This window comes from Lagenorhynchus albirostris, chromosome 17 (assembly GCF_949774975.1).
Source record: "Lagenorhynchus albirostris chromosome 17, mLagAlb1.1, whole genome shotgun sequence".
Classification (NCBI taxonomy): Eukaryota; Metazoa; Chordata; class Mammalia; order Artiodactyla; family Delphinidae; genus Lagenorhynchus; species Lagenorhynchus albirostris.
In genome coordinates this window covers 66,381,972-66,408,302 of record NC_083111.1, presented here as the reverse complement: position 1 = coordinate 66,408,302, position 26,331 = coordinate 66,381,972, and the positions used below count along the sequence as shown (strand labels likewise).

At 38.7% G+C, this 26,331-nt stretch overlaps 1 protein-coding gene across 4 annotated transcripts; it reads left to right on the top strand.

The window, feature by feature from the left end:
- On the top strand, nucleotides 1–24,140 carry ZHX1 (zinc fingers and homeoboxes 1). 4 transcript variants are annotated; one of them, XR_009536307.1, is made up of 6 exons: nucleotides 1–17; nucleotides 7,984–8,100; nucleotides 16,881–19,730; nucleotides 20,117–20,213; nucleotides 20,829–20,908; nucleotides 22,248–24,140. XR_009536307.1 is itself a non-coding variant. In XM_060127398.1 (4 exons), exon 3 carries the CDS (start codon nucleotides 17,106–17,108, stop codon nucleotides 19,725–19,727), a length of 2,622 nt encoding a protein of 873 aa, XP_059983381.1. In that variant the 5' UTR covers nucleotides 1–17; nucleotides 7,984–8,100; nucleotides 16,881–17,105; the 3' UTR covers nucleotides 19,728–19,730; nucleotides 22,248–24,140. The 4 variants fall into 4 exon arrangements, 1 of the variants encoding a protein (XP_059983381.1); XR_009536308.1 differs by lacking the exon at nucleotides 20,829–20,908 and having other exon boundaries at nucleotides 20,122–20,213; XR_009536306.1 differs by lacking the exon at nucleotides 20,829–20,908.
- The last annotated feature ends 2,191 nt before the right edge of the window (nucleotides 24,141–26,331 follow it).

Below are 26,331 nucleotides of genomic sequence, written 5' to 3'. Positions count from 1 at the left end.
CACGGCGGCCCCTGCAGGTAGCTGCGCGAGCGGGCTCCGCGACCAGCGGCCCAGGGCGTCCGGGGCTACGGGTGGGGACCGGCGGCGCAGAGTCCGCGGCGGGCCGGACTGGGGAGGGCGGCCCCGGGGCAGAGACCCCGGAGAGCTAAGCGCGCTCGGCGCGGCGGGTGGCCAGGCGGATGGGCGCGGGGCGTCCAAGGGGCAGGGACCCGGCCTTCCTGGGCCGGGATCGCCGCCAGGGGACAGACCCTGAGCCTCCTTTGCGCTCCCGGGGTCTCTGCGGCCGCGGAAGGAGCTGGGGTGGGCTCTGTAAGGGGAAATTTCAGCCCTCCTGCCTACGAGAGGGCTGAGCAACTTGGGATTGTTGAAGGAAGTGAGGACTGGGTCTCCCTAGAAGGGGGGCAGGCGCCGCAGTGATGGAACACCCTAGCAATGTTGAGGGTCCTGGGGGAGGTCGGGAGCCCTGCCCTGCAGGGGCGTGTGGCCTCGTGGGGACTTAGTCTCCCTGAGAGTCAGGAGAGATTCTCTTGCTGGAGCTGAGCGCACTGGTATTGGGGTTGGAGCCCGGAGAGATCCTTCGGGGAAGGGCTGTACCTCACTTCGGGTAAGGCTGGGCACCCATTTCGGGGCAAGACTCAGAGCTGAGTCCTTAAGAACTATATTAGCTTTTGAGGGAGCCCTGGGACTTAGGGAGAAGTTGATTAGAGAGAATGTAAATGTTATCCGACCCTTTCAGGAGGGAGAGAGGGAGGCTGACCATGGACCGCTCCAAGCCTTAGGGCCTGAAGGGAACAACCTCCCGGTCTTTGCAGGGAATGAAGGGCTAGGAAGGAGCTGTGAGAGGAAGGGGGTCTAATGGCAGCAAAGAAGAGCCCTGGCGGATGCTCTTTCCCTGCGTATTTACACCAAAGTTCTAGGAAACAGGACTTGAAATTCTTTGTTTCAATACGTCTCTCCCCACCTCTCTGTGGGTAACACTAAGGGAAAAGCAAAACCCTGGAGAAGAAGAAGGAAAACAAAAAAGATAAATTTAAAAAAATACAAGACAGAAAGAAAAAAATAAAATAAAGAGAAGAAAAAGGTTCCGTTGGATATCCTTAGCTTATGTTAGCGCAGGATCCAGCTCTCTGGCAGGTTTCAGTGAGAGACTCGGGTAGGAGAATTAGGAAGCGGGAGAGGGGATGGATAGAGGAGGCATATGGGGAAGAGATTGGGCAGAGCGGGAATTCCACAGGGCTTTTCTGTCATCTCACCCCAGCTCTAAAGAAAAACATGAGAAGAGGCTAATCTTTGTGGGGAGAAAAAAATGTCAGGAAAACTAACTGATAGAGAATTTGTAATGTGTTTAGGTTGGGATTGCATGTAACTTGAAACGAAGAAGCAATTCTCTTGGAGAGTGAGAGGATAGCAAAAAAGGGAAAATCACAGGATTGGGAAATAGAGTAGTTCCCAGTTAGGGAGGAAGAAGCAGCTTTATCCCAGGAATAGTGACTATTTGTTGGGTTGGAGTATATGTTTGTGTATAACCTACATGAGTGCACCTTAAGATTTGTCGGTATTGGTCACTGTTTCTCAGTCTTTGTCTGAAAGCTTTAACTTGTGTTATATGGTGCTACGTGAATTATCCTTGCTTCTGAAAAATCATCCTGAAAAAGTCGTTTGTTTTTATGCCAGTGGTGAGGATGAACAGGATTTGGTGTTAACAAAGATACTGACCCTAGCATATCTCATAGATTTTTTAAAAAAATTTCTTAAGTAGAAATTCTGACTCTTGATTTTAAGCAAAAGAAATGTGAGTGCTGCCAAAAACAATAATGCTGTAACAGGATATAAAAGAAAAAGGGCTTTCATGAATATTTTTTCCTCTTAGTTTTTCCCTTCTTACTCTAAGCATTTTAGGGCTAAGCAGACTAATTTTGTGCAAAATAAGTTGTCAAACCTTGGGTCCTTTCAATATAGAATTGATAGCATTTCATTTATCAAGGACTCTTTTTGTAGAAGAATCTCTTCAAATGCTTTATTTAGTGATCAGGATTAAAATGAAAAAAAAAGAATTAAAGGAAGACTTGGGTAACTGATGACAGCTCTGATTCATATAGATTTCTTGAACCATTCTAGTATTTTTTAAAAGAGCTTTAACGTCTTCAATAGAAATGTTTTTAAAAACACATTTCAAGTATAAACTAGTTTAGAGCTGCATGTTTGGAACATTGTTATTCATGTGTGCTGTTCTTTGGTTTCCCCAAAGTGCACGTAGGTCTAGTTTTATATTCAATTCTGACCAGATTAGGCTGGATGAACCAGAAAGGCATTGCTGCCAGATGGTTTGAAAATATGCTAAGGCTGAAAACATAAATGTGCCTGTGCTGGTGAGCGCTCATTAGTAGATGTCTCTCCCTTATAGTGAGCTGATTATTTCACTGGATTGGAGGACAGTTCACGAATGATGCAGCAGTTATTTCACCTTTAATGATACTTGTGTTATAAGTTCTTTTTTTCAATAAATGTGAAAAAAAGTTTTACAATTATTTTATTTATGAACTTGATAGCATAGGTGAGGTGGATCATTTTGGAGATTTTCTCCCTTTTGTTATTATATTTCACATTGAGACTGAAAGGTGATGTTATGATATACTATACATTTTCCTTCTTGTAATGGTAAATAGGCACAAAAATATGATATTTGGGACTTACTTAAATGGAAGTACTCTTAAAATTACTAAAATGATTACAAGTGTAGCTGAGGAAATAACCTTTTTATGTACGTTGCAGCATTGTGGATTTGGGCTCAAAAGACTCTATTTAGGGCTTCCCTGGTGGCGCAGTGGTTGAGAGTCTGCCTGACGATGCAGGGGACACGAGTTCGTGCCCTGGTCTGGGAAGATCTCACATGCCGCGGAGCGGCTGGGCCCGTGAGCCATGGCCGCTGAACCTGCGCGTCCGGAGCCTGTGCTCCGCAACGGGAGAGGCCACAACAGTGAGAGGCCCGCGTACCGCAAAAAAAAAAAAAAAAAAAAAAAAGGCTCTATTTATTTGAATATTAACAGTTTTGAAATTTCAGTGCCTAAGCTAGTTTTTAATCTAATATCATATTCAGTCAATTCAGGGAGGTGTCCAGAAATATCTATTGCACTGTTTGTGGTAATAGCCAGTATAGCACATTCACTTTTATGTCTAAATTTTTTCTAACTTAAAATCCTCTTAAGTCATCCTATGTAATTTCAAAAGTAATTTAAATTACATTTATTTGAAGGGAAAAAAAACTATGGCACTGGCCTTTGAATAATAGCCAGTGTTTCCCTAATATGATTGTATACTGTTGCTCTGATATATTAATAGTTGTAGTCCGTGAGTAACCAGATTTGCATGACTCAGCTGCTGATTAAATTACTAATCAGGATATACATTTGCATTTACATTTTGGAGATCTGTGTTTTATACAATTAATTTTTTTTAATATAGATTTATTTATTTATTGGCTGCGTTGGGTCTTCCATGGCTGTGTGCAGGCTTTCTCTAGTTGCTGAGGGCTTCTCATTGCGGTGGCTTCTCTTGTTGCGGAGTACAGGCTCCAGGCGCGCAGGCTTCAGCAGTTGTGGCACACGGGCTTCAGTAGTTGTGGCACACGGGCTTAGTTGCTCTGCGGCATGTAGGATCTTCCCGGACCAGGGCTCGAACCCATGTCCCCTGCATTGGCAGGTGGATTCTTAACCACTGTGCCACCAGTGAAGCCCTATACATTTAATTTTTTTTTTTTTTTTTTTGGTACGCGGGCCTCTCACTGTTGCGGCCTCTCCTGTTGCGGAGCACAGGCTCCGGACGCGCAGGCTCAGTGACCATGGCTCACGGGCCCATGTGGGATATTCCCGGACCGGGGCACGAATCCGTGTCCCCTGCATCGGCAGGCGGACTCTCAACCACTGCGCCACCAGTGAAGACCTATACAGTAAATTTTTAAAGTAAATATTTATGTAAATTTTTATGTAGGTTGCCAGGTTTTGGTCTTAAAGGGTACTTAATCTTTTCAGTTTATATAATCAGTATCCCATAATGTATTTGAAAGGTATAAAGATGGTCTTATGTACCTTTGGTCTGAACAAATATGATGATATACTTTGGAAAACAAGTATATATGAGCAGTTTAAGAGTGACGTTTTTTCAAGGGAGTAAAAACTGAGTAAACCACTTTTTACACAGGATTTTTGTTTTCAGTTTTAAATTTAGATTTTTTAAAAATCATTTTATCAAAGCTTATGTAAAAAATTAAACCATTAAAATGGTAGATATATCATATACATATTTATCATTTAAAATAAAATAACTTTGTCATTAAATTTTAGTGATTTAATATTTCCCTTAGGACTTCTGACTCCCTTTTTCCCCTTCCTAAAGGTCTTTCTCTTTTTTTGATTGTTGTGAGGAATTAAGGGACATAGGAATATTCTGATATTTCTAAGCACTTCACTCATAATTATGTTTTTCTTCTTTACTAAGTTTATTCCCTTTTACCTTCCGATATTGTGAAAAAGAAGTTTGTTAAAATTTGTCTGGGGGCTTCTCTGGTGGCGCAGTGGTTAAGAATCCGCCTGCCAATGCAGGGGACACTGGTTCGAGCCCTGGTCCGGGAAGATCCCACATGCCGTGGAGCAGCTAAGCCCGCGAGCCACAGCTACTGAAGCCCGCGGACCTAGAGCCTGTGCCTCACAACAAGAGAAGCCACCGCAATGGGAAGCCCTCACACCGCAACGAAGGGTAGCCCCCACTCTCCGCAACTGGAGAAGAGCCCACGCACAGCAACGAAGACCCAATGCAGCCAAAATAAATAAATAAATAAATAAATAAATAAAATAATAATAAAAAAACTTGCCTGGGCTTGGACTCTACTTGGGAGTGGGGGTTGGAAAAAAAGAACACTCACTGTATTACTATGATAAGATTTATATCAGAAGTTTGTGAGTTCTATGAAACACCCCTTAAAACGTGTCATATATTAGTGATTTATCTTGAAGCTAAGGTCAGAGAAACTATGTGCATGTTGGGGTGGGGGGTATAAATTATGATTGATTAATGTCTACCTGCTAAAGCCAGCCTATTCTATCATTGCTTAATATGCTCAGAGGTATGAAATGGAAAATAAAATGGATTGTTTTGTGGACTTTTAAAATATTTTATAATGTTTCAACATTTAGCAAATTGTATGTGTGTGTGATAAGAACTCCTAGGATTTAGTCTTTTGACAACTTTCGTATATAACATAAAACAGTGTTAATTATATTTATCGTGCTGTACAGTACATCCTTAGTACTTATTTATCTTATAACTGCAAGTTTGTACCTTTTGACCACCTTCATCCAATTCCCCCACCCCCCAGTCCTGTATCCTGCCTCAGTAACCACAAATCTCATCTCTTTTTCTATGAGTTTGTTTGTTTTTTGAAGTATAACTGACCCAGAACACTATGCTAGTTCTCAACATTTAGCAAAATTTAAACAAAGACTTTCTTTGTTGTATAACTTAGTTAATACCTTAAATAAGAGTCAGAAAAATCTAATTGCAGACTTACCATGGGCCAGGAAATAGTCCAAGCACTTTACATGTGTTATTTCTTTCAATACTTACAGCAACCCTATTAAATAGGTACTATCATTAGCCCCATTTTACAGATGACAGGGCTATGGCACAGTCAGGCTAAGTGGCTTATCCGGGACCACACAGCTAGTAAGTGACAGAGCTGGGACTTGAACCCATGCACTCTGGTTCCAAAACCCAAATTCTTCATCTTTATTTCCAGTCTGTCCTCTACTGCCAAAATAACTGATCTGTTTTATTACATAATGTATATGGTTGAGATGACTTATTTAATTTTCTAAGTTCACTCTATTCCTAAATTTTAAAATGATACTTTGAATTTGAGAGGTGTCCTAAAGTACTCCCAGTATCAGGCAAGTATGCTTTTCAGGCAAGTATGCTTTTCATCAGGCAAGTATGCTTTTCATCCAGAAATGCTGAGGAACTCATTTGTTGCTCCTCTAGTTGCCTTGTGCCTTTGCATGTCTTGGCAGCTCTTCTCAGAGACTCTGGTTCAGTAAAACATCTTGCAATTACTGTGTGATTTAAGAATGGATTCAAATAGGTTACCAATTTCCTATAATATTAATAATTCATTTTGGAAAATAACCTCCCCGCTTTGACAGCTGTTTCCTATCCTCTCTTCTAGTCCACATCTTGTAGATGGATGGCTAAGGAGTGTCCAAACAAGGAGATACCAGGAAATGAAATTGTAGAATCCCAGGCTGCAGACAGAACAGGATGCTCCACTGGGTCTACCAAGAAAATGCTCTTTTGCTTTTCATGAAAATAGTGTAATTATTCAGCCTAAGCTTTAACTTACCCTACAAGTATTTTACTAAAGAACTGGTATATTTACATGATTTCTCTATTTAAGTGGGCTCTTCATAAGCAATGCTAGAATAGGCTGGCTCTAGCAGGTAGACATTAATCAACATGCACCCCAACACCCATCCCAACATGCACATAGTTTCTCTGACCTTAGCTTCAAGATGAATCACTAATATATGACACGTTTTAAGGGGTGTTTCATAGAACTCACAAACTTCTGATATAAATAATCTTATCATAGTAATACAGTGAGATTGTTCTTTTTTCACCAACCCCCACTCCCAAGTAGAGTCCAAGCCCACTAAGTTTTTTTTCTCTTTTTTCTAACTTTTGGCTGCGTTAGGTCTTCGTTGCTGTGTGCGGCCTTTCTCTAGTTGCGGCAAGCTGGGGCTTCTCTTTGTTGCGGTGCGCGGGCTTCTCATTGTGGTGACTTCTCTTGTTGTGGAGCACAGGCTCTAGGCGCGCGGGTTTCAGTAGTTGCAGCACGTGGGCTCAGTAGTTGTGGCTCGCGGGCTCTAGAGTGCAGGCTCAGTAGTTGTGGCGCACGGGCTTAGTTGCTCCACAGCATGTGGGATCCTGCTGGACCAGGTATCGAGTCCGTGTCCCCCGCATTGGCAGGTGGATTCTTAACCACTGCGCCACCAGGGAAGTTCCCAGCCAAGTTTTAACAAACTTCTTCATAAAAGTTGTATGTAGTAATAGCAGGAATCAAAGGATAAGGTACTGAGGGAAATCATCTTCCTTAATATTCATTCACTATGGTTTTCAGAGTTTCTCTGCTTAAAGAACAATTATAAAAATGCTTCAACCCTTCAAAAGCATTATTTACTTTTATTTAATAAGGCAAACAATTATAGTTTTTACTTAATTTTCCTGACTGGTTTAACAACTCTGAGTAATATACCACAACATTTTTAGACACAAATCTGAGTTTTCAGAGAATTTTCAGTTTGCTTGATTTTGTACCATCTAATGCTTCACAATGCACTGATTGAAAAACCATTCAGTAGTAGCTTTCTTGCAAAAATGAAATAACCACCAGTCATTCTATTAGATATACCATATGTTTAGGGGTAGAATACCACTAATTTATTTAAGTAGTATTGGCATGTCCCCAGCATTAATGATCCACTTCATTCCAATTAATATGTAGTAGATTAGGGTACAAATATCACTAGGCTTACATGTAAACATACAAACACACACCTCCTCCCAACTCTTAGTTTAACTAAGTTGTCTATCGTAACTTTTGTGTACTAATTTTTTACAATCCCCAATTTCTTCATCTCAGCTTTCATATTATAGACTGCATATATTCACCTTTTGAAAACTTTTATTGAAAATAGTACAATAGTGACTTGGTTGTTTTATAAAATATAAAGATATTTTGAAATGTAGTTTTCAGTTTTGAATTTCTTACTAAGATTGAGTTTGGCATTTCGATGATTCTTTTAAAAGTTCTGTGAGGAAATGAGATTTTTTAAAAATTACATTTATTTTTAAAAAGCCAAAGCATAAGCTTAAAGTTTCCGAATAAGACTGAATCGTATCTAGAATAATAAAGCGATATTACTTTTTTTGTAGGAGATGGCAGATAGGTACTTTGGACCTGTTGGTAATGATGGCCTGAGCTAAACATCTCCTAATTTGAGGGGACACCCTTCTGTGTCAAAGAACAGAATGCGAAGGAAGCTATGGCAAGTATGTGTTTCATCGTTTTGGTATGGTAAAAACTCAGATACTGAATGTGCTCACTTAATATAGTGATACTATATTTGGCTAAAGTTTTAAAAGCTTTTCTTAAAAAAGCAGCAGATATATTCTTAACTCTTTTTCAAGAAATGTACTTTAAAACTTGAAAAATATAGAAGTATTGTCTGCTTTAATTTCAAAGGAAACAGCAACACACTTCATAATAAATCTATGTGGTATATTTAGAATTGAGTTTTCAATCTATTCAATACATTTGCTGACATCCACTGTGTATCAGGCACTGTACCAGGTGCTGTGGTAATAGTGGTGAAACAGACAAATGAAGGTCATGAGGGTAGAGACCTTTTCTGTGGGGAAATTGATCTAGAAATTTTACTGTTCTTTTGCCTATATCCAGAAAAATGCTTCAAGACTTACAAGAACAACTTCTGAAAATATGTTTTCAGTATACAATCCTCTAAGAATAATTACAATTATAAAATTTAAGATATTAATAATTAAATACTTTGATTTAGGTTAGGCATACCACTATTTAAATATTTGAATATATTTTTACTTAATTACTTATTATATTTTATTTACCTGATATAACTTGGCTTTTATAAGAAGCATTAGATTACATACTATACTGTTGGAAATATTTATTTAGTCCAATTGTTATTGTATATGATTCCAGAAAGTACTAGGAAAGATTCCATAACCATTAATTTGGTGGTTCACTTTCATTTTTTGTGTTCTTACAAGTTGACATTACCAATACTAATTACTGTTATCCTTCAAAGTATTTTTTAAATTAATTAATTAATTTTATTTATTTACTTTTGGCTGTGTTGGGTCTCGGTTGCTCCGCGTGGGCTTTCTCTAGTTGCGGCGAGCGGGGGCTACTCTTCGTTGCTCTGCGTGGGCTTCTCATTGCGGTGGCTTCTCTTGTTGCAGAGCACAGGCTGTAGGCGCGCGGGCTTCAGTAGTTGTAGCACGCAGGCTCAGTAGTTGGGGCTTGTGGGCTCTAGAGCGCAGGCTCAGTAGTTGTTGCGCACAGGCTTAGTTGCTCTGCGGCATGTGGGATCTTCCTGGACCAGGGCTTGAACCCGTGTCCCCTGCATTGGCAGGCGGATTCTTAACCACTGCGCCACCAGGGAAGCCCCCTTCAAAGTATTTTTAAAAATTGAATGATTATATCCTGAGTGAAATAGGTAACAGTTACTTTATTTTATAAATGGGGAAGATAATGGACAGATGAATGGCTTTTCAGCCTTTCAATGATAATCTCACTTAGAATCAAGAATAGCATTCTTGTGTTAGATTGTCTGTGAAAGATTTAATACGCTTCCTTGAGAAAAGTAGGGGAAAATTATTTTCAGCCGAAAATTACTTTTGGATCATATTCACAAACTTGAATAATAAAGACAGGAGATTTCATTATAGGGCTAGTTTGTATATCACTCTCATTATGTTACATACCGACATACATGCCAGCAGAAGGTAGAACACCAGGATGTTAGTGTCCTAGAGACCATTCAAAAAGACATTTCACTCCTCAAATCTGGGGTCAGAGCTTACCAGGAGAAATCTGTCTAGCTTAGATTCTTCTTTTAATCTTTAGCAGCGTTAAAGTTGGCTTTCTCGGGTAGAAAAAAAAACAGGTAGAGAGGATAGAGTTTCTAACCCTTTAAGCCTTAATTAGCATTAGCAAAGGGATCTTCTGAAATTAGATAATCTTTGGCCACAGTTTCTTAGATGCTGTTACTTGGATCACATTCACTCCCGTCTGTATTCACCTTGATACTTGAATTTTTATTATTTTGAGACCATTTTGACAATTTTCTTGAGACTTATCTCTTAGGTAATAATTCTAGGTTACAGTAATTTTTACAAACGTTTGTTGTGGGTACAAATTTGGGTTGACAAATCGCTCATTTAATTTTTTTTTTGAGAACTTGACTCTTGTTTCTAAATATTTTTATATTTTAGCTTTGAAAAATGCCTCAAGTTTGTAAAGACCAAAGAAAAATTTTGTAATTAAAAAAAGTATCCTCTTGGACACTTTTTTTTTGAAAAAACATGGTAGATAGCATTTGTTTTAATTTGAGTCCATTATTCTTTGTTCCTACTGTTATTTCAGGCATTCTGTGATTTTGGTGGATTTGTAACTTTTAGTTTGAATACAAACATGTAAAAATAAGTATTTTCAGCTGGCTAAACAGAACTCTGACTCAGAGAGGGAGAAGTGAAACTAAATAGAATACAGAGTCCTAAGAGTTCTCAGGATAGGTATAAATACACATTTCAAAGGATTCTTAGTTTGTATATTTTACTTGTCCTAAGAACAGTTTTACTTAGTTGGTACTTGGTCAAAACTAACACAGTACTTAAAAATCATAGTTATCTTCTAAATGTTCTTATTTGACCCAGAATTGGCCTAAAAACAAAGTTTGTTTTTATTCGCATAAAATCTTACCAAAATAACATGCCTTTGTGGCTAACTAGGCCAATAAACTGTTAATCATTTAATTTAAAGTACAAGACAGTCAGAAAAATAGAGGCTTGGAAATTCAGTGTAGCTATGGACCTACTTAGTTATAAAATTTTTTAAACTTTTTTTTTAGCACTAAGCATAGAATTTGAAACAATTCACTAACTTTTTATAGTGTATTACATTGAGAACCTGTTTTTAAATCTCTTTAAAAATATAGAATATCATTAAAATATAGTTTTCTCTTATAGAGAAATAATGATTCTAAGTTCAAAATTGCATTTGCTATCTTTATAAGAACTGTGCCTTTTCTTCTGAATTCTACTGCAGGACTAATTCTTTGAATGAATTTATCATCCTTGTTTCATTTTTATATAGTCTACAAATTTAGATATACACTATAATTTAGATATAAAACTGATTTGTTATGGTAGAATTATAGATATTGGTAAATATTTGTTGAATATCCATTGCTGTGTTTTAATAAATAGAGTGTTTTATATTTGAGCATGTTTTCGTATTCTAGGGACTAAGGTAATTTTATTAGTAAGGATTTTACCAGTGAAAGTACTGTAAAGCGAGCACAGCTGTTCTTTATAGCTCCTCTATAAATGAGTGCTTAATGAAGTAGAATGTAGGTTATAATACACAATACACATATATTTTAAAGCTTGTTTTTTCCCCAGCAAATATTATTGGAGTCTTAATAGGCGCTGTTTGGCCCTGAGAATATAGTGGAGAGCCATGTAAGAAGAACTACTCTTAGAACTGCTCCAGATTTTTTTTCTGTGATGAAATAAATTTTGCTTTCACTAAATGCTTTTCTGCAGAGAAAATTTCATGTAATTATTTTCATGAGTTAAGAATCATGAATTGATTAAGGAGCACCCTACCCTCCGGAGAAGAACCAGTGCGCAGACAGAACCATGGAAATTGGCTTGGCCTATATCTACACCCTGGAGATTATGTGTGGTCTTGCGGGCTCTTAGAACCAGTCTGACTTCTCTACCGTGGGGCAGCAGTACCCAAAGACGTCTGGAATACCCCTGAATGCTGTACACACTCAGATTCTTCTTCCTCCTGAAAAAACCTTTATGTAGCACATGTTTTTGCTTTAAAAATAGAAAGTAAACTTTGTTTCCAGCTTGAGACAAATGACCATAGAAATATTTTAGTCTATTTGCAGTTTTAAGGCCTTGAAACTATTGTTTGTTGTATTTACAGTAAAGCAATATCATAACAATATTAAAGAAAACTTGTAAATACCACACATAAAAAAATTTCACCCATAATCTCGTGAAAATTTCATTTTTTATGTTCTCATCTAGTCTTTGTCCACATGCATACATATTTTCCCATAGTTATTTTATAATCAATATACAAATTTTGTTCTGATTTTTAAAAATTTAACAGTAAATGGATACTTTACCATATTCCTTAATTACTTTTTTGAATATCTTTTTTTTTTTTTTTTTGCGGTACGCGGGCCTCTCACTGCTGTGGCCTCTCCCGTTGCGGAGCACAGGCTCTGGACGCGCAGGCCCAGCGGCCATGGCTCACGGGCCCAGCCACTCCGCGGCACGTGGGATCTTCCTGGACCGGGGCACGAACCCACGTCCTCTGCATCGGCAGGCGGACTCTCAACCACTGCGCCACCAGGGAAGCCCTGAATATCATTTTTAATGGCAGTGTAATGGATTTGATCATTTATTTTTTTAACGTATTTCTCTACTGAAAGAGTAACTGAAAATAGCATTCAAATATAATTATATTTACAGTGCTGAATGCATTTAGAGCATGATTTTTTCTTTTATTGGCAGACTTCACTTTAATTATGTTTTAACTGCGAAGCCACCTAGCTCCTCAGTTGTGCAGCTAAACTCTAACCCTCTTTTATAGGTAAATAGTGCAAGCTTCTGCAAATTGATTTTAAGCTTTTTTGAGTTGACTTTCAAAGGGAGGATGAGATGCCTGTCAGCTAATAGAAATTTCTATATGGCAGTTTTCCTGTTTCAGCTCCACTGCACTGTAATGATGAAAGGAGATGAATTGAAACCACACCATGGAAATTCTTATTCTGTATTTTTAACCCCTTTTGCTTTTTCGTTCAACTTGTGTGCCTTGTCAGCTGATTATGTTGCTTGAGAGATAGAAAGAAAGAGAATAATAGTAAATAAATGGTATTTATTTATTCCGAAAAGAATTTTTCAGGGACTGGGGGAAAAAGCATTAGTTAGGCACCTGCTGTATATCAGAGTGTGTGAAGCATTTTTATTTGATCAGCCTCTGAGGTAGGATACCAGTATTCTTATTTTCTCCAGGGCAGCGTTCTCTGCTTCTTTTCTAGAAGCCTCCTGTAGTGTGCTTATATAGTTCCCGATACTTCGTCTCTCATTGCGTTGATCATAGTTAGTCTAAGTAATTGTTTACTGCCTGTTTTCCTTGCTCAACTGCTAGAATCTGGCAGACCAGAGATGAACTGTCCTGGTCACTGCTGTAATCCAAGTGCCCAACACAGTGCCTGGCACGTGGTTGACCTTCAACAAATAGTTGTTCAGTGGATTTGTTGAACTGAAGAATTTTGGTTTTATAGGTGAGAAAACTGAGGTTGATATGAAGTTGATATTGGGTAACTTTTCCAGTCACCTAACTACTAAGTGACAGAGGAGACTCTAAAACCTGTGGTTTTACCCTACACCACAAAGCCTCTGTGAACTTATCCCCCTGGGCCTGGGTTTCTTCTTCCATAAAAAAATGGGACGATTGGGCTTCCCTGGTGGCGCAGTGGTTGAGAGTCCGCCTGCCGATGCAGGGGACACGGGTTCGTGCCCCGGTTTGGGAAGATCCCACATGCCGCGGAGCAGCTGGGCCCGTGAGCCATGGCCGCTGAGCCTGCGCGTCCGGAGCCTGTGCTCCACAACAGGAGAGGCCACAGCAGTGAGAGGCCCGCGTACTGGTAAAAAAGAAAAAAAAAAAGGGACGGTTGTGCTGAGGTCCCTGCTTACCCCCAGAACATGACTTTATAATAAGGACCACGAGGATGCCCTTGTTTGTGCTTTGATTTATTTTTAGGTTATATCATAATAATAGAATTGAGCCATTGGACCAAATCTTGAGGCTCTTTTGGAAACTCTTAGTCTCCCTTTGGAAATATGTTAAATAATATATTGACTCTGGTTTTGTTAGCAAAATGTGAGCAAACAGTTTTAGAAGTGAAGAGGAAAGAGTATTTCTCAGGTCTATGTAGTTGAGTATAGAAGTAATCCAGGTTGAGGCAACCTAGGCTACTCAAAATAATCAGATTTTTAGTCTTTTGCATTACTGAAGATTTTTTTTTAAGCCTTTCTTTTTTTTTTTTTTTTTGCGGTACACGGGCCTCTCACTGTTGTGGCCTCTCCCGTTGCGGAGCACAGGCTCCGGACGCGCAGGCTCAGCGGCCATGGCTCACGGGCCCAGCTGCTCCGCGGCACGTGGGATCTTCCCGGACCAGGGCACGAACCCGTGTCCCCTGCATCGGCAGGCGGACTCTCAACCACTGTGCCACCAGGGAAGCCCCAGTATTTACATTTTTAAGGCAAAGGCTTCAGACACATCTCAGAACCCATCAGAGGTGGAAGTAGGGATTGTGGGGTCCGTGGGATGGGGTCAGGAAGTAGTTTAGCTTCTATACTTCTCCGACCAGTGGCTATATTCTTTAATCAGTTTTGCACTTAGGCTTCTCATAGAATTTTGTTTGAAGAAAGGGCTGTCCTGCTTACAACAAAAAGTTTGAAAACCACCATTTTCAGGAAATGTAGTTTCAAGAAAAACCCTTCTATCTTTGACTTCTGGCTGTTAATATACCCTAACTAAATATAATCTAAGATTCTATGAGAATAACAGTCACAAAATAGCTTACTCCCCTGCCTTTCAGCAATTCTCCTTCACTGTTAAAAATGTGGGTGCTGCTCATTGGTTACTGTTCTGCTTAAAGTCTTATTTGAGGAATTCCCTGTTTCTAATGAGGAAAAAATGATAAAAACAGTGGTGTTCCTTATTGAACTGAGTAGGAGAGATGGTATTATCTTAGTTTATAACATTTAGTTAAGAAATAATTTTAAATTTCAGTGATTTCTTTATGTTCCCTTAGAAATCAAAGTTGTTTTTTTTTTTTTTTTTTTGCGGTATGCGAGCCTCTCACCGTTGTGGCCTCTCCCACCGTGGAGCACAGGCTCCGGACGTGCAGGCCCAGCGGCCATGGCTCACGGGCCCAGCCGCTCCGCGGCATGTGGGATCTCCCCGGACCGGGGATCGAACCCGTGTCTCCTGCATCGGCAGGCGGACTCTCAACCACTGCGCCACCAGGGAAGCCCCAAAGATTTTTTATAGAAAAAAAAGAACACTAACACTTTTGAGAGTGGGGTTTGGATTGTTGATACCATTATTATTACTAAGCTGATGCTCTTTATTTTGTAATATGGGAAATCAGGACATTTAGTCTGACTTTTGGTCCAACTTTCCACCTGTTGCTTGGATCCATCAAATGGATATGTAGTATATATTTGAATAATCCCAGTGAGGAGGATCTTACCACCTTCAACGGCAGGACATTCTCTCTTTGGACAGCTCTGTTTCCTAAAAATGTTTCTCCCTTTACTGAGTCATGGAGACCTAGTTTTGCTATAATCTTTGAAATAAACTTTTTCTCCTCAGTTCAGCTAGGACAAGGATTATGCTAGTAAATGAAAATAGTTCCAATTCATGGTACAAAATAAGTGATACCACTTACTATATTCATTTTCATTTGGTTTAGAATTTAGAAGCACACCAACTTTGATTTAGCATGAAAATTGTATTTTAACTATTTTGGGTGCAAAAGTATTAAAATGTATTTGTATGAACATAACTCACTTTTTCTTGATGATTCAAGGTCATTCTTGTGAATTTCAGCTACGTTTTCCATGGTGATGCCCTTAGGGCATTTTGAATTTTACAGGACTCTTTTTCTATTCATTCTAGTTCAGGTTGGAAGTAGTTTTGTGTGTGTGTGTGTTGGGGAGGGGTGGATCTTAGTTCCCCAACCAGGGATTGAACCCCGGGGCACAACAGTGAAAGCGCTGCAACCTAACCACTAGACCACCAGGGAACTCCCTAGTTCAGGTTAATAAGCATTTAGTGAGTCTCTACTTCCAGGCTTCTGTATGCAAAAGGAGATATAGAAATGTATGAGAAGTCAGCCAAGATAGCTCAGCTGGGAGAGCTTAGATTGAAGACATAAAGGAAATTGCCTCCATCCAGAGTTTCAGGAGCTTTGCTATGTCTCAAAAAAGCTATTACTTTAAAAAAGAAGGAAAAAATGAATAAGGAAACTGGAGGTTTCGGGACAGAAGTGTAACATTCCTCTGGTACAATATGGTAAGTTCTATACTAGAAAATAAGCCGGGGAGGAGGTTGGGCGGAGCTAAGGGGAGAAGGTGATCTATCAGGCAGATTTATAGAGAGGTCATCACACCCAGCGCACAAACAAGTGTCCTGGCACAAGGAATGGCCTGCACTGAGAGTCCTTAGAATAGCAATCGTTTTTGCTCTGTGCCTAAAACATAAAGAAATAGGAGTCAGGAGGGAGATGGTAGGAAATTGAGGTTGCAGCCAGGATGTGAAGAGAACTACATGTGGCTTAAGGAGTTTGAACTTCATTCTTTCAGCACTGGGGACCCATCATAAGCTTGAAGTCAGGAGACTGACATGATTAGATATGTTTTACCAATTTTGATAGCATTGTGGAGAATGATTAAGATAATGTTTCTGAAACTTTGATCATTTATATTCTGCCTTTGTTGCTTTTGCCATACTTGGGCATGCTTTGGGGATAAGACAGACCAGGAGGAAGAAGCGGGCATAACTGATGGATTGAATTTCTTATACACTTAGTGGTCATAGTCTTGAGTATCTGTGGCTGCTTTTATAGTTTTAAAGTTCCTCCCCTGTTAACAGATTATCATTTCACACTGATATTAGTATGCCTGCCGAAGCAGACTCTTTTTTCCCCTTCCCTTCCAATGTATAGCTGGCTAGCTGAAAAATCCAAATAAACAAGCCCGTGGGCTGACCCATGAGGTACAGTACATGACCTAAAGTGAGTTGGCTTGGAGACATCTATTTTGACCCTTAGAGGACTTTTTTCCTGGTCTGGTCTTATTCTACATCTTCATAACTGAGCTCTCCAACAACTTCATGTAAGTGAAATATAACTGTAATTTGCTTAATAGATCATAATCACTCATTTAAAAACATTTTTTAATTTATCTTAATGTAGGTGATTGGAGTTGTGCTTCAAAAATTTCAGCAGTTCAGCAGTATTTTATTTGCCAACCATAAGCTCTTTACTTGATAGCACCATGAAAAAGCTGCTAATGAGACTTGTTGAGCACAAAGACAGACTTGAAGAACCAAAAGCCATTGTTTTCAAATGAAGAATACTGAACAGTTTTAAGCCCCAATGCTTTTTAATCACCACTGAGATTTCCCCCATAACATCAGAATGGCAAGCAGGCGAAAATCCACAACACCCTGCATGGTCCTTGCCAGCGAACAGGATCCAGACCTCGAGCTGATATCAGATTTGGATGAAGGTCCTCCTGTACTTACACCTGTAGAAAACACCAGAGCAGAGAGTATCTCAAGTGATGAAGAAGTTCATGAATCCGTAGACTCTGACAATCAGCAAAATAAAAAAGTTGAAGGTGGCTATGAATGTAAATATTGTACTTTTCAAACTCCAGATCTAAATATGTTTACTTTTCATGTGGATTCAGAACATCCCAATGTAGTGCTAAATTCATCCTATGTTTGTGTCGAATGCAATTTTCTTACCAAAAGGTATGATGCACTTTCCGAGCATAATCTGAAATATCACCCGGGAGAAGAAAATTTCAAGTTGACTATGGTGAAACGAAATAACCAGACAATCTTTGAACAAACAATAAATGATCTGACTTTTGATGGCAGTTTTGTTAAAGAGGAGAATTCAGAGCAAGCTGAATCGACAGAAGTTTCTTCTTCGGGAATATCTATCAGTAAAACTCCTATCATGAAAATGATGAAAAATAAAGTGGAGAACAAACGGATTACAGTTCATCATAATTCAGTTGAGGACGTTCCGGAAGAGAAAGAGAATGAAATCAAACCAGACCGTGAAGGAACTGTGGAAAATCCAAGTTCTTCAGCTTCTGAATCGAATACAAGTACTTCCATTGTAAACAGAATACATCCAAATACTGCCAGCACAGTTGTGACCCCGGCAGCAGTTCTTCCTGGGTTAGCACAGGTTATCACTGCTGTATCAGCTCAGCAGAATTCCAATTTGATTCCCAAAGTCCTCATCCCTGTTAATAGCATTCCTACCTACAATGCTGCATTGGATAACAACCCCCTTTTGCTTAACACCTACAACAAATTCCCTTATCCAACAATGTCAGAAATTACTGTTCTTTCTGCCCAAGCAAAATATACGGAGGAACAGATCAAGATATGGTTTTCAGCCCAACGTCTAAAACATGGTGTTAGCTGGACTCCCGAGGAAGTAGAGGAGGCGAGAAGAAAACAATTCAACGGAACAGTCCACACTGTACCTCAGACCATAACTGTCATCCCCACCCACATTTCCACAGGGAGTAATGGTTTACCATCCATCTTACAGACATGCCAAATAGTTGGCCAGCCAGGTCTGGTCCTTACCCAAGTGGCTGGCACGAATACCTTGCCAGTAGCAGCACCTATAGCCTTGACAGTGGCAGGGGTTCCAAATCAAACAAACGCACAGAAAAGTCAGCTCCCAGCCGCTCAGCCTACTGCAGAGACCAAGCCAGCAGCAGCAGGAGCCCCATCCTCTCAGCTTGTAAAAAATGAGACTGCAGTGGCGAACCCTGATGCGTTCGGCGTTCGGGCAAAAAAGACTAAAGAGCAACTGGCAGAATTAAAAGTTAGCTACCTAAAGAATCAGTTTCCCCATGATTCCGAAATTATCAGACTTATGAAAATCACAGGGCTGACAAAAGGAGAGATTAAAAAATGGTTTAGTGACACAAGGTACAACCAGAGAAATTCAAAGAGTAATCAGTGCTTACATCTCAACAATGATTCCTCCGCCACTATTATCATAGACTCCAGTGATGAAACCACGGAATCCCCAACTGTTGTTACTTCACAGCAGAAACAATCCTGGAATCCTTTTCCAGACTTTACTCCCCAAAAGTTTAAAGAGAAGACGGCAGAGCAGCTTCGTGCCCTACAGGCAAGTTTTCTCAACAGCTCCGTACTTACAGAAGAAGAATTAAATAGGTTAAGAGCGCAAACCAAACTTACCAGAAGGGAAATTGATGCTTGGTTTACAGAGAAGAAGAAATCAAAAGCTTTAAAGGAAGAGAAAGGAGAAATAGAGGAAAGCAATGCAGGTAGTTCCAAAGAAGAAACCGGAGAAACTTCTCCTGGAGATGAGTCTAGTGCACCTAAGTCAGGGAGTACGGGCAAAATATGTAAAAAAACACCCGAGCAGTTGCACATGCTTAAAAGCGCATTTGTCCGAACACAGTGGCCGTCGCCAGAAGAGTATGACAAGTTGGCTGAAGAAAGTGGGCTTGCTAGAACAGACATAGTTAGTTGGTTTGGGGACACCCGTTATGCTTGGAAAAATGGAAACTTAAAATGGTACTACTACTATCAAAGCGCCAATTCAAGCAGTATGAATGGTCTGTCTTCTCTTAGAAAAAGGGGGAGAGGGAGACCCAAAGGAAGGGGAAGAGGAAGACCTCGCGGGCGGCCCAGAGGAAGCAAGAGAATGAACAACTGGGACAGGGGGCCGTCCCTCATCAAATTTAAAACTGGAACTGCAATACTTAAGGATTATTACCTGAAGCACAAATTTCTTAATGAGCAAGACCTCGATGAACTTGTTAACAAATCACATATGGGCTACGAGCAGGTCAGAGAATGGTTTGCTGAAAGACAGAGAAGATCAGAGTTAGGTATAGAATTATTTGAGGAAAATGAGGAGGAAGATGAAGTTATTGATGATCAGGAAGAGGATGAAGAAGAAACAGATGACAGTGACACTTGGGAACCCCCACGACATGTGAAGCGGAAGCTTTCTAAATCAGATGACTGAAATGTAAGTTGTTAAGCTGCGTGTGCATTCACCAACCACATACATTTAGCACAGTCACCTCGTATTTGTCATCGTCACTTTTGACGGATTTTTTCTAAAATAGTTTCTCTTATGCCTCATAAGAGGACTAGGTGCCATGAGTATAGCCAAGAGATACGATTATCATGTGTAGTCTGATTCTTGTGATGGTTATGTTTATTATGTAGAGTTTAATGTTGCCTTAATTATTTTTTATGTGAAATGTTCTTTACTTTGTTTTAAGGGAAAGTTACCCATTCTCGAAGAAGGAAGACTGGTGGGCGGGTTGGGGATTCACACATACTAAAGATAACTAAAATGTATTTCTTGCAACCCTCCTTCACTAAAGCTTCATTTTTTGCCTGTTTAAGGAAAGAATTCAAAAACGAAAACTAAAAAGAAGGGGAAAAGTATACCGAAGGAAAGACTTACCACAGGGGTGAAGATTGCTCAGTTTTAGGAAACTAGGTGAAAATGGCTATCTCTCTTTCTTTATTCATTGTATTGCCCCCCAAACTATTAGATTTTTAACTAGAGTTTAAAATGCTTTAAGTATTAAAATTATTCAATTTTTTTCTATTAAAAGCCAAAGGTCTGTTTTAAGCAATATATAAATTCATGTTTGCTTAGGTGGCATCTGTCTTTGAAAACTGTGATATAAATTATTTCTGTTTTAGGGATCAGTGGTAAATAACAGATTTTATATTAAATTAACTCAATTGCCTAAAATGTCTTTTCCTTATTTGATATAAAACAAACCTGCTACCAGCAGAAACACATTATTAAGTTAAAAATATCTCTCTGTAGGCATAAAAGTGCAAGTATATATGCTTTAAATTTGAAAGGTTTGGCCTGTTCCTTAACTCTTAATTCTTTTATAGATTGGATTAATTAAAATTTCACTGTAGTTGCAAATCCAGATACCTGATTTGGAGTTAGAACTTGAATTCTTAATACTTTTGGAATTCAGTAGCATAGTTTGCTTCTTTTCTACTCTCTGTTTTAGAGTGTTCTAGGATAAGACTGTACTTTTTTTAAAAACAGTGCAATTGTCATGAAGTGTTTGTATCTGTCCATCAGTAGTCCAAAAGCACCTTGTTGTCAGAAATCACTGCAGTGTTCTGAAACAGCAGGGGAGGAAAAGAGGCTTAGACCCTCATCATGTGAGCATATTTATTATACTTACTTCCACAGCTTTTTGCATCCCTACCCCATCTGCTACTTTTATGCTCTCTTATTCTACACAGAATTTCTTTAATTCCCCCATGCCTTCCTCCCTGGTTTTATTTATTTTGTTTTAACAATTATTTATAGAGAGCTTAATATGTACCAGGCACTATTCTTATTGCTTGGCAGTAAGCAAGATATTCTTTTTTTCCAGATATTCTTTTCATTAACAGTTTTTTTTTTTCAGGCAGAAAAACAGATGAGACTAAAAATGCACCTATTTTAGAATGAATCTGACTCCAGGTTATAGAGCATAATGTATCCTTGTGAGTCACAAGAAGTTAAACAGTCTTGTACGGCTTTATCCTGAAACGCAGCCCTCCATTTCCTTATGTCAGAAATCTTCAGGACAGGCTTTCTTCTGACCCAGATGCAGAAAATATTTTTTACAGGCTTTTTTGTTGTTGTTGCTAAACACAAGAATGTGCACTCGGCCAAGACTGAATCAACAAATTTGTTGCTGCAGTGAATTGTTGTCGTTGTTGTAGTAGTAAGCTCTGCAGTGATTTTGGAGGAAGTTGTAATCTCATTCTAAAAATAATGTGAACTTTGTTGTACAGCTTAGTTTGACCTTACTTTAAGTTTGTGTGGGTAATTCTTAAGTTATATATCAATACGCTAATGGACACTAGGGTCAGAAAATTCACACAAAGCCATGCATGGTTTTTAAAAAATTGTATCGTATATGTTATACATGTACTTTTGTGGTACCTATATTGGCATGCTCTAATTTTAAAATACGCAAAAGTCTAAAATTATAAAACCCATTAATTACCAAGTTATCACTGGCTTAACAAAATAATTTTTCATCTTATAAAAGGATTCACCATAAATTTCCTCTAAACAGTTACTTCTTCATTTAGATACGGTTTAATTTACCAAAAAAAAAAAGTAACCAAAACCTTTCCAAAACAGTTACTGCAAAAAAGTGATAAACACATATGTCTTTTGCACAAGCTAGCCCCATATATAAAAGTCTTTAGATTTCATAGTCTATTATGAATACAATGAAATATATACTTCCAACTAATATTTTTTTATAAATTATTACATGTAGGTAAAAAATGTCTATAAGCAAATCTGGTATATGCAGAACATATACACTGGAGTTGCACACAAAATCTGCATTACACAAGATACATATAGCAAGTGATCTCAGGATTAATAAGCGAATACAGAGGATGTATTTTAATCGTTTTTGTTTCTAAAAGTGGTAAATGTTAAAATATGGTTATCTTTAAAATTTTAGTTTTTTATTATGTTTTTCTTTTATAGCTGCCTAAAACGTTGGAGGAGAATCAATTCTTCAACTCCAGATGTCTGGTTTACTGTGAATGGGCTCAATCTTTGATGACACTGAAAACGTTTGGGGGCATACACAATCTCAAAAAATAGGATCCAATACCCAAAAACAGTGGGACTCAATGTTGTGTCAAAGTTAAACTGCTGCAGACGGCAGAAGTCCTGCAGCGCACACAGGACACTAATTAAAACAACTTGTAAGCAGTCACATTTCAATGAAGTGCATTTTTATTCTGATATGATGGAGACATTCTGATTCTTAGACTTTCTGAGGGGGTTTAATGACCACTAGAGCTTGTCCTCATATTCTGTTCAGCTTAATACTGTATGTCTTGTAAGATGGGCCTTATTGCCTGTATTCTTTGATATATGATTAAGATTATAGCTTTGAGTGACCAAACATTTTACAGAGTAAAACTTGTTTGAAGCAGGAAAAAGAAAAATCTGATTTATTTCTATGTCTCATTTCTCAGGCCCTGCACTAAGATTAAGGAGTTGTGCGTGGGTTTATGTAATTACAGCGTAAGTGAAAAACAGGCTTTGGACATATTGGAGCAAGAAGGTTTTGTGGTATCATTGGCGCTTAATTTAATGATTGGATCTTTCATTGAACACATTCATGGATACCACTATTACTACTTGTAATACTCTGTTACTTTTTTTCATTAGAAATTGAATTAGCTTTTTCTTAAACCGAACATAATCAGTACTGAAAAAGGGAAAGAAACTGGCATAAGAATTTGGATAGGGTGAAACTCTGAAATAAATATTGTACCAAAAATGTGAAAAAGAACCATGTAGTAAATATTAACTTAGTGTTTTCTTACAATCGTATAGAAATCAGAAATTTTGTACAGGTGACAGATCAGAATTTTCAAGAATTATCTTTTGGTGAAATTCTACTTTGTGTAACAACTTCAATGAATAAAGAAAAAAATTCTGAACTGATCAGAATGAGGTAAAACTTAGCTTCTCACTTATGAACATGGCAGTGTTCACTGTTAACTCTTGCCATTTCAGGAGACTGAAAGTTCCTCCTAACTCAAACTTTGTAAAGACCGGTGCTGTTCATTCGTGTTGAGAAGGACCCTTTCCTTTGTGACTACAGGACCATTTTTCAAAATGTGCTTTCTTCATAGAAGAAATGTTCAGTTTCATTAGCTTTGGATTTTAAAATGTTTTTCTGAATGACCAGATGTAGTGGGCTTGGCCAGTTTATTTTATCTAATTTAATGAATAATAAATATTAAGCTCTTGTTTTTACCTAAATGTCATCTAATGAAAATGTTATTAAAAAGCCTTGACTATGCATGCTGCTTTCATTTTTATAAACTTTTCATTTTTTAACTATAGCTTTATTAGTAATTCCAAAATGCTGCAATTTAGCTTATTTCTTCATTCAAACAGCTGGCTTTGTGGGTGGCTTTTTCATACTACTGTTAACTTTTTTTAAGAGAAGCAATGTAAAGACAGTAACGATTTAATGCACTAAACTGTTCTTTCTTTTACACGTTTAAAAACTTCTTAAAGCACTCTGTATTATAATGATTAAATTGCTCCCTTTTTTAAATCATTGCTAATGTGGTCTGAGTTTTGTTTGACAATAATTTTAATGTTTTCAAAATTTGAAATGTCAAGTATTGGAAATGAAACCTTTGAATATATTTATATTATGTTTCCCTTGCAATATGTTAACTTTGTATAACTGTAAATAACTATTAGTAATTTTTCCCCAGTCTCTGAAGACTTGACACTGAAATCTGCTCTGATGTTTGCTAGCTTTTAAATATATTTATTTGACAGAGCAAAGAACCCTCTTCTCCTGGTTAACTGTGTCCTTGAATACAAAATAAAAGTTAGCAGTGATTAGTAGTTTTCAGTGATTTTTTTTTCATTTTATTAACTGAATTTTCAAAAAATCATGGTAAAATATAACAAAAGTTGCCATTATATCCATTTTTAAGTGTACAGTTCAATGGCATTAATTATATATACAGTGTTGGGCAACAGTATCCACTATTTCCAAAACTTTTCATCATCCCAAACAGAACTCTGTAACTGTTAAGCAATAACTCTCCATTGCCCCCTCCCTACAACCCCTGGTAACTTTTCATCTACTTTCTGTTTCTATGAATTTGCCTATTCTTGATATTTCAAATAAGTGGAATCATACAATCCTTGTCCTTTTATGTCTGAATTATTTCATTTAGCATAGTGTTTTCAAAGTTCATTCATATGGTAGCATATAGCAGAATTTCATTCTTTTTTTAATAAATTTATTTTTATTTGGGGGGCTGTGTTGGGTCTTCGTTGCTGCGTGCGGGCTTTCTCTAGTTGCGGCGAGTGGGGGCTACTCTTCGTTGCGGTGCGTGGGCTTCTCATTGTGGTGGGTTCTCTTGTTGCAGAGTATGGGCTGTAGGTGTTCGGGCTTCAGTAGTTGAGGCATGTGGGCTGAGCAGTCGTGGCTTGTGGGCTCTAGAGCACAGGCTCAGTAGTTGTGGCGCTCGGGCTTAGTTGCTCCACGGCATGGGAGATCTTCCCGGACCAGGGCTGGAACCCATATCCCCTGCATTGGCAGGCATTCTTAACCACTGAGCCACCAGGGAAGCCCTCATTCTTTTTTATGGCTGAATAATATTCCAATGTGTATGCCCACGTGTGTGTGTATTCATCTGTTTATGGATGGACACTTGGGTTGTTGTCACCTTTTGGCTAGAAAAATGCTACAGTGAACATCAGCATACAATTCACAGTGTGAGTCCCTATTTTCAGTTCTTTTGGGTATGTATCTAGGAGTGGAATTGCTGAATCTTATGGCAATTCTGTGTTTAACTTTTTGAGGAACCATCAAACTGTTTTCCACAGTTGTCTGTAGCCATTTTACATTCCACCAGCAATATACAAGGGTTCTAATTTCTCAGTATCCTCACCAACACCTTTTATTTTCAGTTTTTAAAATTATTGTTATCACCATCCTAGTAGGTGTGAAGTGATATCTCACTGTGGCTTTGATTTGCATTTCTCTAATGGCTAATGATGTTGAGCATCTTTTATGTGGTTAACGACCATTTGTATATCGTCTTTGGAAAAATGTCCGAGTCCTTTGCTAAGTTTTTAATTGGGTTGCCCTTTTGTTGTTGAGTTTTAGGAGTTTTTCATATATTCTGGATGTTACACTCTTATCAGATATACGATTCGTAAATACAGTCAATCCTCATTTACAGATTCTATATACGCAAATTTTACTCGTTAAAACTTAACTGTAACCCCCGAATCAATATTCATGGCACTTTAGTGCTCATTCATGTGCTTGTGCATAGTGGCAAAAATATTTGAGTTGCCCAGTGTGTACATTCCCAGCTGAGGTCAAAAAAGGTGACGTTTTGCCTCTTGTTTCAGCTCTCAGACTGTAAAGAAGCATCCTTTTTGTAATGTTTAGTGCCACTTTTGTGTTTTTTGTTGGTGATTTCACTGTTTAAAATGATCCCCCAAGTGTAGTACCAAAGTGTTGTCTAGCATTCCTAAACTCAAGAAGGCTGTGGGGTGCCTTGTGGAGAAGATGTGTGTTAGATAAGCTTCATTCAGACATGAGGACTAGTGCTCTTGGCCGTGAATTCAACGTTAATGAGTAAATAGTATATATCAATATATATTTAAAAAGGTGTCTTTAAGCAAAAACACATGAAGCAAGGTTATGTATTGACTGATGAAACTTATGACCAGAAGATCCCAGGATCTTTTTAAATTAATTAGTTAGTTAATTAATTTATGGCTGCGTTGGGTCTTCGTTGCTGCGTGTGGACTTTCTCTAGTTGCAGCGAGCGGGGGCTACTCTTGGTAGTGGTGCGCGGGCTTCTCATTGTGGCGGCTTCTCTTGTGGAGCACAGGCTCTAGGCACACGGGCTTCAGAAGCTGTGGCATGAGGGTTCAGTAGTTCTGGCTCATGGGTTCTAGAGCGCAGGCTCAGTAGTTGTGGCGCACAGGCTTAAGTTGCCCCACGGCATGTGGGATCTTCACCAACCGGGGCTCGAACCCATATCCCCTGCATCGGCAGGTG